Source organism: Haliaeetus albicilla, chromosome 12 (genome assembly GCF_947461875.1).
Source record: "Haliaeetus albicilla chromosome 12, bHalAlb1.1, whole genome shotgun sequence".
NCBI lineage: Eukaryota > Metazoa > Chordata > Aves > Accipitriformes > Accipitridae > Haliaeetus > Haliaeetus albicilla.
The window spans coordinates 19,922,341-19,943,206 of NC_091494.1; the positions used below are offsets into that span (position 1 = coordinate 19,922,341).

At 61.3% G+C, this 20,866-nt stretch overlaps 2 protein-coding genes across 4 annotated transcripts; both read left to right on the forward strand.

Annotated features, from left to right (window-relative positions):
- Positions 1-529: 529 nt before the first annotated feature.
- Positions 530-11,537, forward strand: MFGE8 (milk fat globule EGF and factor V/VIII domain containing). Of its 2 annotated transcripts, none has more exons than XM_069798456.1 (10): positions 530-686; positions 4,016-4,141; positions 4,412-4,537; positions 5,066-5,179; positions 5,625-5,806; positions 6,217-6,372; positions 7,258-7,402; positions 8,267-8,469; positions 9,808-9,963; positions 10,085-11,537. In XM_069798456.1, the coding sequence occupies exons 1-10, from the start codon at positions 614-616 to the stop codon at positions 10,226-10,228; spliced, it is 1,425 nt and encodes a 474-aa protein (XP_069654557.1). In that variant the 5' UTR covers positions 530-613; the 3' UTR covers positions 10,229-11,537. The 2 variants fall into 2 exon arrangements, with proteins under 2 accessions (XP_069654557.1, XP_069654558.1); XM_069798457.1 differs by having other exon boundaries at positions 8,285-8,469.
- A 151-nt stretch (positions 11,538-11,688) lies between these two features.
- HAPLN3 (hyaluronan and proteoglycan link protein 3) lies at positions 11,689-20,339 on the forward strand. Of its 2 annotated transcripts, none has more exons than XM_069798460.1 (5): positions 11,689-15,387; positions 16,992-17,151; positions 17,444-17,815; positions 18,931-19,233; positions 19,413-20,339. In XM_069798460.1, the coding sequence occupies exons 2-5, from the start codon at positions 17,025-17,027 to the stop codon at positions 19,691-19,693; spliced, it is 1,083 nt and encodes a 360-aa protein (XP_069654561.1). In that variant the 5' UTR covers positions 11,689-15,387; positions 16,992-17,024; the 3' UTR covers positions 19,694-20,339. The 2 variants fall into 2 exon arrangements, with proteins under 2 accessions (XP_069654561.1, XP_069654559.1); XM_069798458.1 differs by lacking the exon at positions 11,689-15,387 and adding an exon at positions 15,944-15,961.
- The last annotated feature ends 527 nt before the right edge of the window (positions 20,340-20,866 follow it).

Below are 20,866 nucleotides of genomic sequence, written 5' to 3' on the forward strand. Positions count from 1 at the left end.
AGCCCCCAGTGCATCCCAGTCCAGCCCCGCACCCCTCTGCCTGCCGGCCAGGGCCGGGAGCCACGGGCGCCGCCAGGCTCGGGAAGTCCCCAGCGGGCACCCGAGGGCCAAAGTCTGGTGTGGGCGAGCCGGCGCACCCCCGGCACCCGGAACATCCTCAGTGGGCCGTGGTGGCGCTCGCTTCGGGGCCGCTAATGAAGCCCCTTTGGCTACGAGGCCAGCCTCCCAAGCCTGCCGCTCGCCCTCCCGCCGCCGGCCTGCACCCCCCGCCCCGGGTGGCCGGGGTGCTCCCCTTGCTGCCTGCACCCCCTCCCTGCCGCCTGCACCCCTCTTGCTGCCCGCACCCCCCGCCTCCCCGGCCCGCAGCCCCCTCCCGCGCCCCGGCGGGGGATCTCCGGGGAAGGGGGGGGAGAGGAGGGGCGACCCCGCGGGTCACCCCCTGCCCGGCGCGGCGAGCCCGGTCCCCGCCCCGGGGGCGGGCGGTGGAGCACGTGGGGCCGCGCCGGGGCGGGCTGAGTCACTCCCCGCCCCGACCCCCGCGGCGGAGCGGAGCGGCTCGGCTCGGCGCGGCACGGTGCGGTGCGGTGCGGTGCGGCTCGGCTCGGGACGCAGCATGAGGATGGAGAGGCTGTGGGGGGGGCTGCTCTGCCTGGCGGTGGGGCTCTCGCTGCTGCTGTTCGTGGCCGGTGAGTGCCAGGGGTGCCGGGGTACCGGGGAGCCGGGGTGCGGGGGATCAGGGGTGCCGGGGAGCCGGGGATCACGGGTGCCAGGGAAGCCCCGGCTTACGGGGATCCGGGATGCAGGGGATCCGGGGTGCCAGGGGGCCCGGGGTGCTGGGGAGCCGGAGCGCCGGGGATCGATGAGGGTGCAGGGTTGTCCGGTGTGCAGGGGATCCGGGGTGCACGGGAGCCCAGGGTGCAGGGGATCCGGGCTGCGGGGTGCAGAGCGAGAGGATCTGGGGTGCAGGGTGCGAGGGTCCGGGCTGCGGGGTGCGGGGTGCAGGGGTGGCGAGTGAGAGGGTGCGCAGCCCCCAGGGCTGCCGCTGCAGGAGCAGAGGAACTCAGGTCCCGTCCTTGCTCCCGAGCCGGGAATAGCTCCGCCGGGCTGGCCCGTGCTTTCAGGCTTAGATAACCGTGCCTGCAATGTAAACAGCTTCCCCGGGACCGCCTGGCACAGCGCGCCTGGCGGGCCTGGCCAGGGGAATCCCGGGGAGAAGCAGCTCCACCATGACCCTGTGGGTCATGCCTGGGGTGGTTGACTCCAAAAGGGATGGGGGAGACCAGGGAAAAGGGGAGCAAAGCCCAAGCGCAGGATCTGGGGCCCGGGGACAAAGGGCAGCAGGAAGGTGTGCTGTGAGGAAGGCCCCGTTTGTGCTCGCTTTCCCGGGGCAGAGGTGCCCATTTAGCCCTCGCGAGACAGGCTTGACCTGACCTCCCCCAGCCCCGCTGGGATGAGCCATCCCAATTTTTGGAGGATGTTATTTTTGTCTTCCAGCCAGCCTGTGGGTTCATATAGGAAAACATTTCCAAAAGCGGTGGCTGATCTTTGTTGCCTTGGTTCCTGACTGTCCAGCCCGTGACAGCTCTGTCCCTGACCGGAGAAAAAAGTGTGTGGGGAGGACGGAGATGCTGAACTGCTCCAAAACCAGGCCTGATACAGCCGAGAAACAGCAGCATCCAAAACTACTTGCCACAGTGGAAAATGTGACCCATGTGTCTCGCTGCTAGGCAGGGGGCTGGCTAGCGGGACCCACCACGTAAGGGATTATTCCTGGGAGGGGATAAAAGGGAGTTCCATTACTTGGCTGTATATTAAAGTATAAAACTGGGACCCCTCCTGTCCCGATCCTGGGAGGAGCCCTTGCTCCTTTGCTGCTGTGTCCCACCCCAGAAACTCCTGCATCGGAGGCAGCGCGGATGCTGGGAAGCACACGTTCGTTGGTGCTCCGTGCCTGGGGAAGCAGCCGGCTCCTGCTGCTGAACAGAAGCAGCTCTGTCCACAGGGCCTTGGCCGGCTGCCGGGAGAGATCCTTGGGATGGGGCAGCTGGATGTGTCCGAGACCTGCGGAGGGGTGTGAGGCAAAGGCGTCCCCACATATCAGCATGAGCTCTCTCCTCCCATGCTGTAGGTCATGGCAGCGCATTGATAGAGCATGAGGTCATGCAGAACAGGCTGGGCAACGCAGGCAGCAACTTGAACGAGTGCCCAAGTTTTTCTGCCTCCTGAGGCTGGGCTAAGGGAGCTACAGCATCTTTTTGGAAACCTTCACATAACGCTGGCCTGTCTGCCACCACTGTGTACTCTACAGATATGTAGTGTCAGGAAGAGTAGGATTAACTCAAAGGAGCCCTGCTATTAAAAGACTAATGAGTAGGAGCTCTCCGAATAGTTGCTTAGGCTAATGAGAGCCGTGCTGTTTGGTGTGGGTCCAGGCAGTGAGCCTACAGCTCATTAACTTCCACTGTCTCCAGGGCATGCAGGTAGTGGGGGGTTATTCCTGGGGTCTCCACCTGAGTTGAGCCCTTGCTCAGACTCCTGCAGCGTGGCAGAGAAGAGCCTGGCATCAAGGGATGTACTGTCCCAGTGCTTGGCGAGGAGTTATTGAGGCTTTCAGCCAGATCTGTGGGAATCTGGTCTAGGGTTATGGAGAGTGTTGCCATCTTGCAGCTCTTGGGGCAGGATAAATTGAGTGCGGGAAGAATTTCAGCCTGGCTCTTGCAATCTGATTCAGCACTGCAATGGGGAGCAGAAGGTTGATGGGTACGGTGGGTTGACCTCAGCTGGTTGCCAGGTGCCCACCCAGCTGCTCCATCACTCCCCCTCCTCAGCAGGACAGGGGAGAAAAGAAGATGAAAAAGCTCCAGTGTGGGTCCTTTCCATGGGGTACAGCCCATCAGGAACAGACTGCTCTGGTGTGGAGTCCTATGTGGGCTGCAGTGTGGATATCTGCTCTGGTGTGGTCCTCCATGGGTTGCAGGGGTACAACCTGCTTCTCTGTGATATTCACCACGGGCTGCCAGGGAATCTCTGCTTTGGCTCCTGGAGCACCTCCTCCCGCTCCTTATTCTCTGCCCAGGGTGTCTGCAGGACTGTTTCTCTCACATTTTTCTCACTCCTCTCCCACAGCTACTGCACAGCGTTTTTTACCTTATCTTACTTATGTTATCACAGAGGCAACATGAGTGTTGGGCTCAGCTTTGGGCAGCAGTGGGTCTGTTTTGGAGTTGGCTGGGACTGGCTGTCTCCAACATGGGGGCAGCTCCTGGTGTCTTCTTGCAGAAGTCACCCTTGCAGCCCCCTGCCACCATCATCTCGCCACATAAACCCAATACCATGGGAGATGTTGGAGGTGGATGAACAGGCAGGGAAGGTGCAGCCTCACTAGTTCCCTGGGGAGCCTGTCTGTGGGCTGGGGCTGCCTCGTGGGAGCTGCTTGGAGAGTGGTGGAGATCTGGCAGGCATCGTGCAGGGATGGACTCTGAGCTCCCTCCTCGCATGTTTCCAGCACCTGAGAACCAAGGCATGCAGGCTCCCCCTACAATGATTTTTTTTTTTTTTGGTCTTAAGAGTACTAACTTTCATTAGCAAAGCCCAGCAATGGGACCAACTCCATTCCCTTGAATAAATAATCCTGTCCTGCTCCTGCCCGAGTGAGCCCCAGCCTCACCACCCCCACTTCCCAGCTGAACGGCAGAAACATTTGATGCACCAAAAACCTGGGTTTCCCCTGGCTTCAGTTTGACTTGCAGGCTCTGTTAAACCCCCTTTTTAATGTGCCAGGGCAAGGCAGGTCCTGGCCGCCCTCTCATGCTCCTGGTCTCAACCATCGCTCTTGAATGCCGGTGGTCCGGTGCAGGATCCAGCAGCCAGTCCCTGCTGGGTGCTCCCCTCCCCACGGCAACCGCAGAGGAGCAGTTCCTGCTGTCAAGCCGGGATGCCTCTGTGTGCATCCGCGGGGCTCTGGTGGGTGCCCTCCTTAGGGATGGCTTGCAGTGACACATGGCTTTGCTTCTAGGTGACTTCTGTGACGTGAACCACTGTCAGAATGGGGGCACCTGCCTGACTGGGATTAATGAGACCCCCTTCTTCTGCATCTGCCCCGAGGGCTACATTGGGATTGACTGCAATGAGACGGAGAAAGGTGAGGGGCTGACCCCCTCATGGGTGCTCCATGAAGGCCAGGAGCCTTGCAGCGTGGCAGCGTGCCCTCATCGTGGCCCTGCACCACTGGCCCTGGGGTCTGGCCCTGGGGTCCAGCCATGCTGATGGGCACGTAGAGTGGAGATCCAAGCAGGGATGCAGTGACCTCCATCACTTGGGGGGAATGCGTCGTCTTCAGGGAGTGACAGCACGCTAGATGCTCTTCTTTTCCACCTGTGCCCATATTACAGCCGTTTTTCCCCTTCCCCAGGCCCCTGCTACCCCAATCCTTGCCACAACAACGGCGAGTGCCATCTGGTCCCAAACCGGGGGGACGTCTTCACCGACTACATCTGCAAGTGCCCTGCGGGGTATGATGGGGTGCTTTGCCAGAACAGTGAGTACAGTGGAGTGGAGGAGTTGGGAGGGGCTGCTCTGCTACTAAAGGCTTGGGGGCCCCCTAGGCAGCAGTGGGGGGGACAACCGTGGGTGTTTGCAGCTGTGGCTGCACCAGGCACTGGGCTCTGTCGGAGGCCATGGGCTGGTTTGGACGTTGCAGGGTGGAGGGAAGGACTGTGGCACGGGGACATGGCAGCGTCTGAGCCTTGCTCTGCATTTCTGGAGGGAACACAGTGCCTCAAGTAATGGGGCAAGGGGTGCCTTGAGGCTCAGCCTGCTCCACACAAGCTCCCAGCCTTGCCGTGGCTGTGTCCCAATGCACCCGTGTGGCTGCAGTCAGGGTGGACAAGGCTTAGGTGGCTTCCTTGGGTTAGAGCTTTAACCCATGCCACCATATCAGCAGGAACATTGCCGTGGTCCTTGCTCAGGGGATGCCTCTCCCCTCTTACTGCTGCACTGAATGAGGGGTCTCCTCCCCGGGACTGGCTTTGGGGTCACCTCCTGAGCTCCCCACTCTGTCTTCTAGACAAGAATGAGTGCTACTCCCAGCCTTGTAAAAATGGAGGCACCTGCCTAGACCTAGACGGTGACTACGCCTGCAAGTGTCCTTCTCCGTTCTTGGGGAAGACCTGCCACGTCCGTAAGTCCCTGGCACCAACTGTACAGAAATCCCTTTCCTCCCTGTTCTCCACTGCCCTGTTCCTCATCACCAGCATGCCCAGGAGAGATCTCACCAGCTGGTTTAGGGGATCTGGAGGGCAGCCATGGGTGGCTGTGTGCCGGCTGCCCTTGGTGCCAGCAAGCCTGGTCCTGATGGAGGGAGCATCCCTGGGAAGATGCCATCTCCTCTCTCAGGGGGCCCCAGAGCAGCCCTTTGCCCCTTCAGACCTCCGTGCTGTGAGAGGGACTGATGGATGGTGTGGTTTTGGCTGAAGGCTGGAGAGGGGGGGAACACCTAAGGGACAGGCAGGTCCTAGTGCTGGTCTCCATCTCCTGCCCTGTCCCCAGACAAGAGGTAAATGACCCCCCGTTTTTGCTGCCTGGTCACCGTCTCTCTTTGGTGCTGATGTCCCCACTGCCCCCAGGCTGTGCCGTTCTCCTGGGCATGGAAGGAGGAGCCATCTCTGACGCCCAGCTCTCTGCATCCTCTGTCTACTATGGCTTCCTTGGCCTCCAGCGCTGGGGGCCGGAGCTCGCCCGCCTCAACAACAATGGCATCGTCAACGCCTGGACCTCCAGCAACTATGACAAGAATCCCTGGATCCAGGTACCAGTGGCAGGACCAGGAGCACCGGTGTAGTGGGCAGCCCTAGTAGCCATGGCTTGTCTTGCTGGGTTGCCCTTGTGGGATTTCTCTGCTTCTGGTGGCAATGGCAGGGCTAAACTGCTGCAGTGAGATGCCACTCAGGGGCATCCTGTGACATGTCTGGAGAGGGCAAGGTCCCTGAGGGGGCAGATGGGGACCTGGGATGGCAATCCCCCCTTCTCTGCCCACCCCCAGATGCGAGGCTGGAGGGATGGAGGACTTTCATCCCGAGGAAGTCACAGTGCTCTGGGCAGCCACTTTACTGGGCCTGATGCTGAGCGTGAGCCCACCCTCCCAGCCAGGCTCAGCAGTGCCAGTGGGCACAGGAGCTGTGCACCCTATCTGTACTCAGGCTTTCCTCTCCCCCCCAGGCCAACCTGCTGCGGAAGATGCGGCTGAGCGGGATCATCACGCAAGGCGCTCGCCGTGTGGGCCATCAGGAGTATGTCCGCGCCTACAAAGTTGCCTACAGCCTGGATGGGCGGGAGTTCACCTTCTGCAAGGACGAGAAGCAGGACGCGGACAAGGTGGGCTGCGATGCTCCAAGCGAGGGCCGTGCTGGCTCCCCCCGCCCAGCGGTGCTGCGGGTGCTGAGGGGGCTGTGAGCTGCATCCCAAACTGTCCCCATGTTTGGGAAAGTGCTTTTGATCTGGGTCAAAGCCACATTGGGAACTGTCCTTGCAGCCAGACGGCATAGGCAGTTCCAATGCCAGGCTAATGCTCTCTGGCTCTGTTTAATTGACCATAATCATAATGAAAGAAGCAGCGCTGACTTATTTAGGTCATTCAGATAACGTCTTTATCACTGATACACTGTGGGAACTGGGCATGGTCTGGAAGTGGTAGTGAGCGGCTTACACGGCTCAGTCCTGTGTCTGCACCAAGCATGAGCCAGCAGCATGTGTCACTCTCAGAGCAGGAATACTCATTGATTGCAGCACTCTCCACTGTTTTTTTATGGCAAGTGTCTCCTGGTTGTTTTTTGAGCATCCAGGGAATGGCTGGGAGTTTCTGCCTTGGTTTAAAAAAAAGAAAAGTTTCTCTTGTTTCTGCAGCAGTGGAAAAAATGCATGAAAACATGACTTGACTATTTATTGCGTTAAAAAGAAAGAAGCGAGCCACCTCTCTGCTTGTCACAATTTGAGGAATGTTGCCATAGCGGGAGGGAGCTGGTCCTGCTGCATGTGTGGCTCCTTGGGACAAGGATGGAGCACGGGTTGTTGTAAAGCTCTGTTGAGAGTCTTGAGGCTGCTGCAAGGTCATGCACTGCTGCAGGGCACAAAAGCAGAGAGAGCTCAGCTTCCCCCAGTCTTGCCATTGGCAGTGCCAGGGTCTGTCTGTCTGCTGGGCAAGGGATTTCATGCATGAGGCTGCGGGAGAGCTGGGGCACTCAGCCCTGCTCCCCGTTGCAGGTTTTCCAGGGGAACATGGACTATGGCACCATGCAGACCAACATGTTCAACCCTCCCATCACTGCCCAGTTCATCCGCATCTACCCTGTGATGTGCCGCCGTGCCTGCACGCTGCGCTTTGAACTTATCGGCTGCGAGATGAACGGTAAATGTTGGTGGCTCTCCCTTCCCCAGGGACAGCAGGGTGGGGGGATGACATGGGGCAGGGCATCGCCCCTTGTACTGGTTCTGATCCCCTGGGACAGGGGATTTGTCAGCGCTTGTTTTTTCTCATGCTGGCTACGTGATGCCTGGAAATACCCACGGGTGCTTTTGGGGAGCACAAGCCATTAATCCCACCAGCTCAGCTAGGCTCAAGCTGCATTCTCAGGCTGCTAACGCCTTCCCAAGCCAGGGCTTTTTATTGTGTCCCCTCCCTGCCTAAGCTGTGAACCAGCTGCTTTTCCTTCCGGAGAGCTTGAAAAGCACCGGAGGATCAAAGTCCTCTGGGAAACCTGAGGGGTGATTAGCATGAGCCCTTTCCCTGTGCCTCCCGCATTCCTGCCCTGCGGCACGTTCCCGGCAGCCGAACGGGACCCGTGTGCCAGGGTGTGAGTGGGGTGCCGTGGGGGCTTGGGTGCTGCTGCTGCTGCGTGGGTGCGGTGCCAGCTGCGCTTTCGGCTGGGGATGTCTTTGCATTGCTCTCTTCACCCGTGAAAGCATCCTCCTCTGCCTCGTGCCGAAGCTGTCTGTATTCCAGGGCTGGGCTGTGCCGCAGGGATGTCTGTGTGTCCCTGCAGCAGGAGGCACTGTGAACCAGGGAATAGCTGGGAACTAAAAATCCCGGGAAAAGGCAAGCTGGCTGCAACCCTGCACATCTGCCGAGTCTTTCCCTGCCTGGCCCTGCCTGCCGCTCTGGGCAGTGGAGATGTGGGAACGGGATGGTGCCTGCTGGGGCTGCGGGATTTTTCTTGCGACAGTGCCGTGGACTCTTTCCTTTTCACTGCCTGTATAAACCGTTGTGTTACAGTGTATTTCAACACGGCAGGTTGCTCGGAGCCTCTGGGCATGAAATCCCGCCTGATCTCCGACCAGCAGATCACAGCCTCCAGTGTCTACAAGACCTGGGGCATCGATGCCTTTACCTGGCACCCCCATTACGCTCGCCTGGACAAGACGGGCAAAACCAACGCCTGGACAGCGCTCCACGACGGCCAGTCTGAGTGGCTGCAGGTGGGTCTCCGTGCCCTCCCTCTGTAACCTCATTTGTCCTCCCCAGCTCCTCCGACTGTGTCTGGGGCCACCTCCTGTGCCGGGGTGAGTGGAAGCAGCGTGGGCACGGCGAGAGAGGCCGGGCAGAGCTACCAGGACGGTGTGGCTGGAGCCTTGCTGTGGGGCACGCAGCCCGGCGGTGCTCTCTCTGAGCTGGGATTGCGGGGGCAGGTCAGGATAGGGCTGCAGCCACCAGTTTTATCAGCGATGCTGGAGCTCTGGGTCAGAAACATCAGTGCCCGTAGGGGCAGGGTGGTGCCATCTCTGCAGACCTTCTTGCAGAGTGCACTGAGCCCGCAGCACCTGAGTTCTCCATCACCCCTTGGGGAAGCACCATCCCAGCCTGGGGTGACCGTCCCATGACCCTCCAGCTGCCCAGAACACCGTGTTTCTGTTTTGCAGGAAAAAATCAGGTTTGCTTTTCTCTTCCCAGTCTGGAATGGGAACAAGTAGTTTTGAAATTTCCTTCTCAGTTTCCTTTCCTCCTGTTTTTGTACTTTTCACATGATTTCATGACATAATAGGACAAAGCAGTTTAGATATTTGTCCTGCTTTTTATTTGGGAAATGATTAAAAGCAGCTGCTTCACAGCCTAAATAAACCAGCTTATCAAGATGTCTGCTGATGGGGTTGGGATGACACTCTGACTTGAGCTGTCGCACTGCTGGCTCCCTGTTTGTGTACGTGCATATAGATTTGCATGTATACTCATATATATACACATATACATTTATACATATAGCTAGTACTGCCCTCGACAAGCATAAAATAGAAACTAAATTAAGGAGACTCTCAGCTCATTTTCTGGTTTACCCTGTACCCTGCCAGCAGCAGTAGCACAGTGTGGCAGAGTAAAGAGAATAGAAACCATCTCACAATCCAAATGTCAGACCACGCTGAACTGCATATTTTCTCAGTCAGAATCACTTTCCAGTGGAAATGCATTTCCTCCGGGAATCCTTTATTTTTTTTTAATTGAGATTTTTTGCTGTCATTCCCACATTGACCTTTTCAGCAAAAAATGTCGAGGTGGCAGCGGTGGGGAAGGGAGCTGAGATGGTGGGGTTTGTGTCCTGCTTTGGGTTGCTTCAAGGGATAATGTGAGTGTTAAAGGGTCAAATATTTCACAGTAGTGTTTTATTAGTCGCTCTGGCATTGGGGTGGAGGTCAAGCAGTGTTTTCTCCATTCTTGACCCCCGAGGGCCAGCACGTCCCAGCTGCCTCCAGGACACGCAGGATGCTCTGGAGTGGGAGCACTGCTCCTGCGAGGAGCCTTGATGAGCCTTGTCTCCATGCCAGATTGACCTCCGGGACCAGAAGAAGGTGACGGGCATCATCACACAAGGAGCTCGTGACTTCGGGCACATCCAATATGTGGCAGCCTACAAGGTGGCCTACAGTGACAACGGCACATCCTGGACCCTCTACCGGGATGGCCAGACAAACAGCACCAAGGTGTGTGGGGAAGGGCAAGGTGGGCAGCGACCTCCCAGGGCTTGGGGATGCCGCTGTGGGGTGGGATGGGATGGTGGTGGGGAGATCCTGGCGGTGCTGACACCCACCTTTCCCCTCTTAGATCTTCCAAGGTAACAGTGACAACTACTCACATAAGAAGAACGTGTTTGACGTGCCCTTCTATGCCCGCTTTGTCCGCATCCTGCCCGTGGCCTGGCACAACCGCATCACCCTGCGCGTGGAGCTGCTGGGCTGTGACGAGTAGCCGCCCGGCAAGGAAGGACGGGGCTGCTCTTCCCTGCCGCCCAGCCTGCGCCCTGCCCACCCCTGCCCGTTCCTGCTCTGACTTCACACCCCCCTCTCTATGTCCCAAAACTCGGGAGGCGGCCAGGAGAGCTCCGCTGCCCCACATTGGTGCTGGGACTGCAGCACTGCACTTTACGGGGTCCTTGCAGGTGGGATGTAGGGATGGCTCCTGCCCTTTTGCCCCACTAGCTAAGGGTGAGACCCCCTCCTGCAGCTGGGGCTTGGCTGGGGGACCCTTTCCTGCAACTGGGGCTTCCTTTGGGGACCCTATCCCCCAAATGGGGCTTTGCTGGGAGACCCCGTCCTGCAACCAGGGCTTGGCTGCATCCTCCCAGCTAAGCCTGGAGACAAATTTTCTCCCCCTTTTTGCTTCTGCTTCCAGCAGAGAGGCTGCAGCCAGTGGCAGTCCCCTGCCTGTGCTGCAGCTTGGGGCTCAGCAGTTTTGGGGGGCTTAGGGCAGGCACCCCAGGCTTGCAGCCTCTGATGTCCCTCCTGCTCCCTGCACGGCTGCAAGAAGGGGCTCTGAAAAACCTGTGTGGCTGTTGTCCCCTGCCTATTTTGCCAGGCCCTGGGTCTCCTTGCCTGCGGTGTCAGCACCGCATAGTGCAAGGGGAGTGATGAGACGGCTCCTATCAAGAGGCACCGGGTCCCCGTTGCCGGTGGCTCTTCCCACTGGGCGCTCCCGGCAGGCGCTGCGGCTGGCATTTCAGCAGGTGCTGCCCATTCTCCTTCCCGGGTTGCTGGCTCCAGTGTCCTCCAAGTCTCAGCATTGCTGCCATCCCCACCTTACTGCAGTTTGGGGTGCCTGGAGGTCCCTTGTCCCCAGAGCCAAGCAGTGACCAAGGGCATTGTGGTCTGGTAGTGGGAGAGAGATGGTTTGTAGCCACAACGGTGTGGAGAAAAGATGGGAAAGGTTAAATGGTTAAACCACCCAAATGCAGTAGGCAGAGAGCTGTCCTATGACCCTTTTTGTAACCTGATTTTTTTTCCCTTTCTGTGGGGTGGAGGGTAGCCTCTTGCAATGCTTGAGCCCTCGGGATTAGCAGTAGGAGATGAGCGAGACCTGGCACCAGCAAGCAGGAGCATGGGCAGGGTGTCTCAGCAGCGGCACTTGGTGGCGATGCTTCCCCCACCTGCTGGGATGTGAAGCAGCCGTGGGGCCAGGTCAGCGGCAGGTTCACTTTGGCACATGCCAAGGGAGCCCAGGTGGGATGGCGGTGGCCCCACTCTGGGGCATCTCTAACAGTATTAAAACCAGCTGAAACTTCGGGGCTGTCGGCTTGGCTGCTCTGTGCCTCCCCAAGAGCCACCTCCCAAAGCCCAGCAGGTCCAGCAATCTCCCAGTATCCCCTCTGAGCCACCCGGCTCCTCCGTCCCAGTGGGCTGCTGGCTGCTGTGCTGACCCTGTACCTCTCCTGATTTCCCAGACTTTCCTAGCTCCCTTCCCTGCCTGAAAACCAGGGTACCAGGGCTTTGTGCATCTTCCCCACTGCCTCCACCCCGTCACAGCTGCTGGAGCCTGTGCTCGCAGCTGGCCAAGTGCAGCGGGATGGGACTTGGGGAGGGGAAGCTGCTATCAGCAGCCCACGCCCTGTGTCTCCTCCTTTGGCTTTGATCCTAGAGCAAATCCCGCAGCTTGGAGGAAAATGGGCTTTTACACCCGAGCACGCTCCCAGGGCTGGAGGGAGCTCTGCGTTTTGCCAGGGCTGCCCATGGGGATGCTCCCAGCAGAGCCTCCCCGGGCAGGGCAGGGGGGCGGATGCTGCTGGAGCAGGATCCCCCTGCATTGAGGACAGGGTCCCTGGTAGGGAAGAAACACTGGGGTCAACAGGACAGAAGAGCTTTGCTTCTCTCCATAGTCTTCTGCCACACTGGGCAGGGACCCCTGAGGTTGGCACGAATGGCCCAGGGCCACCTGCATCCCACCACAGCTCTCCGTCCCCGCAGCTCCGGACAACCTCCATGCACCTTCGTGCTGCCAGTAGTGCCCTGCTCAGCCATGCATTCCCTCCCTGCGCCCTGGTTGTGCGAGGTGGGCTCCTGCCTGGCCCTGTGGGTGCCAGCCCTGGGCACCAGAGGGGCTACAAGTCTGATTGCAGAGACCAGGTTGAATTCATTGTGGCTGTGGCTGCTTGGTGACAGATAGCAGCCACAGCTAGAGCCGGGGACAGTCAGCCCGGTTCACCTCCAGACATGCCACCCTTATCACCGGGAAGCTGGGGCAGAGATAAGCACAGCTTGCTCCAAGTCCAGCCAAGACAGCCCTGAGCTGGGAGCACGGCAGCGGCTCCACGGGAGGGTGACAGGAGCAGATGCTGCATGTGAGAGCAGGGGACACATCCTCAGCGCCCGGCCGCTGCTTCCCCCTGCCCATTGCCACCCCCAAGGCAAGCCCCTCTGACGGATGCTGAGCCCTTTCCCAGCTCCGCGGTGTTTCCTTCCTCCTCCGGAGCCCCAGGACGGGGGGGTTGGTGAGGGCCAGGGTGCCTTCCACACCATGCGCAGCCCCTCATGCTTGTCCCCGTGTCCCTCAGATGCTCTTCCCGGACGCGGCTGGGTTGCTGGGACAGCAGGAAGGCCTGGAGGGCCGGCACGCTGTGGCTGAGGCACCCCGCTGCCTGCTGACTCGGCTGCCGGTGCTGCCAGCTGCCCGTGAGCCGGTTCCTCAGGAAGCAGCCGTCGGGAAGAGCATCCTCTCGCCTCTACCCGGAAAGCCCAGCACAGATCACAGCCTCCTCCATCCCACCAGGAACATGGGTTTTCCTCCCCAGTTTGAGCCTCGGGCAGCAGGTTCCTGCTGGAATTGTCCTGCGCAAGTGGCATTTCAGGGAGAAATCTCTCCGTTGGGGCCACAGCGGAGCTGTCGGCTGCCAGGTTTGAGGTGGGGAAGACAGGGATGACATTTTTATGGCTCCCGTTCAACCAAAAGCTCAGCCAGCCCTAAACATGTGCCCTAAACACGTGCTTCTGGGGCAGAGCTACCCTGACCCTGTGCAGCCTCGCTTACCCTGAAACCCACGGTCCCACCCAGGGTCCCTCTTGGGGAGCAGAAAACAAATCTGGGATCGTCCCTGAAGCTCCAGAAATAGGGCGAGAGGCAGGAGGGAGCAAAGAGGATTCCTCTGTCCTTGGGGGGCTGCTGGTGGCTGGATCCTTCCCCACGCCAGCTGCTCCCCAGGAGGAGGTGGAGGGCATCGGTGACCACATCCAGACAAAAGCTGTGGCCAAATGTGAGCCATGAGCTTTTGCTGAAAAGAGGTGCACAAAAGCATCCCTCTCCCCCTCCCCGCTGCCACTCCCCTCCTCGGCCGGGCAGAGGATGGCTCCTGGCAGGCGGCGCGGTGCATGCAGTGCAGGCAGCACAGGGCACCGTGAGGCTTGTTCCTCGGCTCCGAAACAATGGGGTGGCCATGCCAAGGAGCAGCGTGCCCTGATGCGGCTGTCTGTCTATCTGCACAGCCGGGGGGATGGAGGGAACCATCCGGATCACCAGCTCACTGGGACACGGACAACTTGGGCAAGCAACTGCAGGGGGGCACAGGTGGCCGGGATGCAACTGGGATGCAGCTGGGATGCCATCCCACCACCTCCTCCGGCCATGGGGCAGGGCTAGGGGGCCGGGGACCCTCGGCTGGGATGCAGGCAGCACAGCAGACCTGTGCTGCCGTGCTGGGAGATGTAATCGCCCCTCCATTGTGGGCTGCAAAGCAGCCTGCTCCAGGCAGGCAAGCAGGCAGTGTGCCCAGCCGTCACGCTCCCACATCCCTGGACTGCCTGGCTCCGCTGTGTCCACTCTCAGGGAGGGCTGGTGGGCCCCTAGGGGTGGGTGTGCAGGAAAAAGGAGAGCAAGGAAGAGAAGTGCCTCCAGACCCTGGGTCCCACAGCCATCCCCAGTTGGGGCTTCCCACGGGGGTCAGGAGCTGCCGGGCCGGCGCTGGCGGCAGATAACGCTGTTTCCGTGCCAGCTGCTCCCTATCAGCGTGGCGGCGACGGGCAGACGAGATTGCACCCTGAGCGTGCCGTGCCGGGGGGCCGTCGAGAAGGGGTCCTGGCCCCCTTCACCCCACAGCCAGCCCCAGGGCAGTTTATTTTTGCACGAGTTGTTTTCTTTCCGGCTTGACGCTGTCCCGCGCAGCGGCAAGGGCCGGACCGGGGCCCCCCGTGCCTCATTTCCTTGCCATAAAACAACAAAGCGGGGGGCGAAGCGGCGCGCTGGGCCAGGGCGGCAGGTCGCTGGGTCAGGGCACACGCCGCTCCGTGGTTCCTCCATGTGCTCGGCCCCCTTGGCCACTCCCGGACCAGCATCCCCCAGCTGTGTGGCCACCGTGCTGCCCTTCCTGAGGGCCGGATCTGTGACTTTCAGAGCCAGGGCTGCATGTCCATGTGCTGGTGGAAGCTGGTGTGGAGGGCATCACCCACGTTTAGGGATGATGCCCCCTCAGATGGGTGCAACCAGGCACCCCAAAGCTTTTTCCCTGGTTTCTGTCCCTCTGCTTTGCTGCCATAGCCCCAAGCGGACCCTGAAGAGGCTGAACCCTGTGGCTCAGCTACTTCCCTTGGAACCCAGAGCAGGCAGGCGCTGCCTGCACATCCCGGGCACAGACCACCCCCCCGCCACAGCCCACCCGTCCTGAGCCGCTCGTGCCCACGGTGCTCCTGCCACGTGCGTGCTCGATACCACCACTGCCTGGGGACCGCGACCAGTCCCGCCGGTGGGATGTGGGACAAGGGATGGCTCTTCTCCCCCAGCACTATGGCTTCACCAGGGCTTTGCACAGGGCATCGCGAGGTCCCACCAGCCCCAGCGGTGCACCCCGCTCCCTGTCACTCTCCCCCTCCAGGCTGGGGACAATGCTGGCAGCTGGCACATCACAGACGAGGCGTGCGGGCAGCGTGCAGGCACATGGCGAGGCCATCACCCAGGCACGGCGGGCAGGCCGGGGGCCGGGGGCACCCACCCCAGCTCTGGGCTGCGAGCAGGGGGTTGGGAAAGGCGTGTGTTTCCCTTTAAGAGGCAGGCCCTGGAGCTGCTTCCTCTCAGCCCTGCAAGAGCCCTAAACACAGTGCATCTGCCTGCAGCCTGCCTGCACGCCTGCCTGCAGCCTGCCCGCAACTAGCGTGAGTAGGGCTTGGCCTCAGAGCCGGGGCTGGGGAGGGCTGGCACCCCGGGGTGATGGACGCCCTGCTTGCCGTGGAGGGCAGGGAGGGCTGGCATCGCCGTGGAGGGTGCCGGGCATCACCGCGGAAGGTGCCGGGCATCACCGCGGAAGGTGCCAGGCATCGCTACGGTGGGCGCTGCAGCACGATGCTCACTGACTGGCATTGCGGTTGAGGACGCCGGGCCCCCCCGGCGTGTGACCGCAATGCTGGGCTCTGGGAGGGTGGCTAGGCACTGGGGGCGCAGGGGGGCCGGGGCTGGTGCCCCCCAAACCGAGGTGCGAATCTGCCGGTGCCTCGAGCCCGCCCTGCCGCGCGGGCGGGCAGCACGTGGCAGCGTGCCTGCCGGGCTCCGGTGCCTGCAGTGCCACGCACCGCTGCCGCTGGGGCTGCGCTGGCCGTCGAACGGGTGCACCCCGCGCCCTCCGGCACTGGCTCCGCAGACCTCGGTGGGTGGCAAGCGCAGGCTGCAGCCCACGGGAAGCTGAGCGGTGGCACCGACCGCGGAGGAGAGCCACGGAGCGAGCAACCCATGGTGAGAGCGGCCGGTTGCACGCCCTGGTCCCCGGAGACCCTCACCATACCCGGTATTGGACCCTGCCGGGGCTGAGCACCCGCTCTCCCACAGCTCCCTGGCCTGGGGCACCTTTGCAGGCACTCGTAAACCTTGTCTGCCCGGGGGGCACAGATGTCAAATCCCTCCCAGGCTTGGAGGGGGGCTCCCGGAGGCTTGCCGGGTGCCGGGCCCCCTCTGCCGGCTCTGGGAAAGCTCGCAAGCCGGCAAATACTGCTGCGAGCTGCCCCGGGTGAGCCCTGTGCAGGGCACCCTTGGGTGCCCGGGGCACCCAGCACTTGGGGCAGTGCAGGTCTCTGGTGCTGCGGGCCAGCCGGGCTTCCCCCCACCCAGGCGACGTGGTTTGGGAGCGATACGCATTGCACGGCGTCAGTGCCAGACACATCTGTGGCGCAAAGCGGCAGCCGTGGGTCAGAGCTGGGGGTCCTCGGCCGGGCTGGCCGGGTGCCGCCGGGCTTTGTCCGGTGCTGGGGCAGTGGAGGCAGCCCTGAGCTCTCTCCTCCCCTCCTCGGCTGGGTTGCACGCTCGGCTGCCTTTGTAAACCGAGCTTGCGGCTTACAGCGGGGCTCGGCGGCTTCTCTCCCCCCGCACCCCCTATGTGATGTTTTCCCAGTGCTCCCTGTTCAAAGGATGCCCTGGGATCCCATTTCCCCTGGCAGCCCTGTCCCTGACTTGGTTTCAGCTCCCCGCTCTGGGCTGGGTGCTCTGCAAGCCCCAACGGGCAGCAGTGGCGAATGCAGTGGTGCGTGGTATGACCCAGGTGGGAGGATGAGGATGGAGGGTGCTGGGAGCCCCTGTCGTGGGGCAGGTCTGGGAGCACAGCTCAGGTTGCCTGCACTCTTCCCTGCAGGCAGGCAAGCGGCTCTGCCGGCTCTTCCCACCCCTCTCCTTGCATCCTTGCGATGGGGTCTGCCTGGCACCATGTGCCAGGCAGGGCTGGGGTGCTCCTGGTTAATTTGGGGTGTTACCGCAGCCCTTTCCCCCTCTGCAGCCCGGGCTCAGGATTCTGCCTCGCTCCTCAGTCATGCTGCTGCTCCCGCTGCTCCTGGAGGCCACTCTGCTGCGCCTGGCCAGCAGCTCCCACCACCCTTTCTACAACGGCTTCTACTACAACCACATCATGAACGACAAGGACAAGGGGCAGGAGAAAGGTATATCGGGGATTAGCAGGGTGGCGGAAAGCAGGTCTGGCAGATTGCTGCAAGGGGCTGAAGTCCCCCCCCTGCCTCTGGGGTGGGGAGGGGACACATCTCTTGGAGGGGATGTGGGGCCCAGAGGAGCAGATGGGGGTGCTCTGGGGATGCTCGGGGGGTGCTCATGGGATGCTCAGGCAGAAGAGGAGGTGGCTGGAGGGAGGGAGTGGGGCAGCTGCAGGAAGATTTGGGGATGCCACCCAGCCCTGGACCCTAACCCACACTTCATGCCTTCCCTCCCTGTCCCCAGTGGTTTACTTCAATGGGGCCAAGCTGGTGGTGGAGACCTCCAAAGACCCCATCTACAGCTCCAATGGTGCCAATGTCACCCTGCCCTGCCACTACTACTACGAGCCCGACATGGAAGCCAAGCGCAAGATCCGCATCAAGTGGTCCAAGCTGCGGGATGACTACACCAAGGAGCAGGATGTGCTGGTAGCCATCGGCAAGACCTATGTGGCCTTTGGGGACTTCCGGGGCCGCGCTCACCTCCACCAGGCTGGCCGTCGTGAGGCCTCACTGGTCGTCAGCGACGTGCGCTTGAAGGATGATGGCAAATACCGCTGCGAGGTCATCGATGGGCTGGAGGATGAGAGTGACGTGGTGGACCTCCGGCTGCAAGGTGGGGGCACGGTGGGGACCGCATGACCCCCTGTACCAAGCCAGTGAGCCTGGCCTCCTTGGGGGAGATAGCAAGGCAGGGGGGTTGGGGAGCCCAACTGTGGGCAGAAAGGGGCTGGGATGCTCAGTGTGACAGGGTGGTGGCTTGGGGCTGTCTGACTGTGGGGTCTCAGCAGCAAGTGAGCTGCTGTCTGCCCAGCTGGGATGCTGGGTATGCTACTGTGGAGTCAGAGTTGGGGGTGACCCTGTGGCTGCAGCATTTCCTGCCTCTACCCACCCGTCTTCCCGCTGTGTTGCATCATGTGCAACCGCCTCCTCGCCTCCCAGCCCTCGGTGTCCCCATGCATCTTGTGATGAACCTTCGTGACTGATCCAGCCCCTCTTGCTCACTTGCCACGAGGGACCTGACTCAGCCCTGGCTCCACCGCCAAGCCCAGAGCTGGGGAAACATCCCCCTTTCTGTGCCCCTGCCCACCCCCTTGGCCCCTGGACCCTCCCTCCTTTGGTAGCTTGTCCCCACTGGTCCCTGTGACTGTGGCCTGTGGTGGTGGTGGTGGTGCACATGTTCCCATGGTCCATCCACCCCTATGACAGTGTTCCATCCATCCCCATGTTGGTGGTCCATGTGTCCTGGGATCGTGGCCCATACATCCCTGTGATGCTGGTCCTTGTGTCCCTGTTCCTGTAGCCTGTGCATCCCCATGACGATGGTCTGTTCATCCCCACAGAGGTGGTCCATGTCTCCCTGGGACCACTGTCTGTGTGTCCCCAGGAGCGTGGCCCATACGTCCGTGGTGTGGTGGTCCCTGCATCCCTGTTATCATAGTCTGTGCATCCCCGTGTGTGCCGGTGCTGTCCCCATGAGGGTGGTCTTCGTGTCCCCAGGACCGAGCCCCTCTGTCCCCGTGCCACAAGATGTCGCTGGCAACTCGCTGTTGGCAGCTGCACGCCCAGAGCAGCCCTGTCCTGAACCTCAGGCCATGCCACCCTGGGGGTGGTCCCTGTCCCAGAGCCTGAATTTGGGATGGGTTGGGGACCCCTGTGGCTCCTGTGGGGGCTGGACTTGGGGCGGGTGGGCTGCCTGCAGAGCCGGCTGAGTGCCCCGTCTGCCCCCAGGCATCGTGTTCCCCTACCAGCCTCCTCATGGGCAGTACAGGCTCAACTTCCACGAAGCCGAGCGAGTGTGCCAGGAGCAGGGTGCCATCCTCGCCACCTTCAACCAGCTCTTCCAGGCCTGGAGTGAGGGGCTGGACTGGTGCAATGCGGGCTGGCTGGCTGACGGCACCGTGCAGTACCCCATCCACCTGCCCCGCAAGCCCTGCGGTGGGCTGCACCTCGCCCCGGGCATCCGCAGCTATGGCCCACGCCACCGGCACCTGCACCGCTTTGATGCCTTCTGCTTCTCCTCTGCACTCAAAGGTAGGGGCTGGGAAGTGGGATCCTGGAGAAAGATGCTGTGCCCCATCAGTGGCATCCCATGTCCTCCCTCCCCCTTAGGGCACAGGGCTCAGCCTGTGTGGGGATGCTCCAGGCAGGGATGCTCTGGATGGGGATGCTCCAGATGATGCTCAGCACTGATGCTCCCATCTCCCTCCTAGGAGAGGTTTTCTACCTGGACCACCCGGCCGGGATGACGCTGGAGGAGGCCAAGCAGAGCTGCCAGGATGCGGGGGCTGAGATCGCCCGGGTGGGGCAGCTCTACTCCGCCTGGAAGTTCCTGGGGCTGGACCGCTGTGATGCCGGCTGGCTGGCAGATGGCAGCGTCCGCTACCCCATTGCCAAGCCCCGGGCCAACTGCGGCCCCGCAGAGCCTGGTGTCCGCAGCTTTGGCTTCCCCAGCAAGGGCAGATTTGGGGTCTTCTGCTACAAGGAGAGATAAGGAGCTGGGAGGGCTCCTTCCTGGCCGGAGGATGTTTCCAGCCTGACAGTGCCTGGCGTCAGGTGTTTCCCAGGGCTGTTTTGGGGGTGACTGGGGGGAGGTGGGGCGGGGGGGGGAGGCTTCGTTTTGTTTTATTTTGTTTCCTTCCTTTATATTTTCCACATCGTAGCAGCTGGCACATGCAGCTGCTTGGGGTGGCTGCCGGCTGGGGCAGTGTGGGACCGTCCCTGGCATGGGGTGTGCACGAGGACGATCCACATGGGCTGCTGCCACCCCGCTTGGCCTCTGCCACCCCGTGGTTGGTGGCCCCTTCCCACGGTGGCAGCGTGTCACTGACACCCGCCTGCCCTTCCAGGCTGGTCCTGCCCCTGAGCTCGCAGGGTGGGAGCGAGGCAAGGCTGAATTTGGCCAGAGGCAGAGAGTGGGTGCCTCTGTTGCATCCTGGTTCCTCTTCCAGCCCCATCCCCATCTCACTGAAGGATGCCGTTGTGCCTGTCCCCACGGGAGCGCCAGTGCCTTATCTCAATGCGCCCCTTGCCTGGACACCACTTGAACTCTGGTGCCTTCTTCTTTGAGCGTTTGGTTATGAAAAGATGTATTTTCCTGGACCTCTTCTAATAAATCAGTGGAGAAAGCCCTGGAGCAACATGGCTGTGTCCCCATCTCTGTCCCAGCATGAAAGAGGGGTCTGTCAAAGCGAGAGGATTTGGTGATCCCTGGCTGGACATCCGGGACTGTCTCGTCCTTGGCTGAGCATCATCTCATCGCTGCTGGCTCAGCCCTGCACCCACCTGAGCTCCTGCAAGGGCCTTGTGCTCCCACATTAATGAGTGTTAATCAACCCCCTGGGTGTCAGGACTGAAAGCTGGAGAGTGAAGCGGTTCCTGCTGGTGATGGGTTTTAGGCATGTGGGTTAACCCCCTCCTGGGGTGAAAGCTGAATGGGGGAGGGGTGATGTCCTACCCCAGGATCCTTCTTTGGTTGGGACTTGGGACCCGCCCCCCCCCCCCCCCCCCGCCCTGTTGTCCCCAGGGCTGCACCCTTGGGTGCTGGCTAGGACTGAGCTGGTCCCTTGTAGCCTGGAGTACCCTGGTTGGGCTCCCCTTCCTTTTGTGTTGCCTTGCCATGGGAGACCGCCCCCCCCCGACACCCCCCTTCCCCCAAAAAACAACA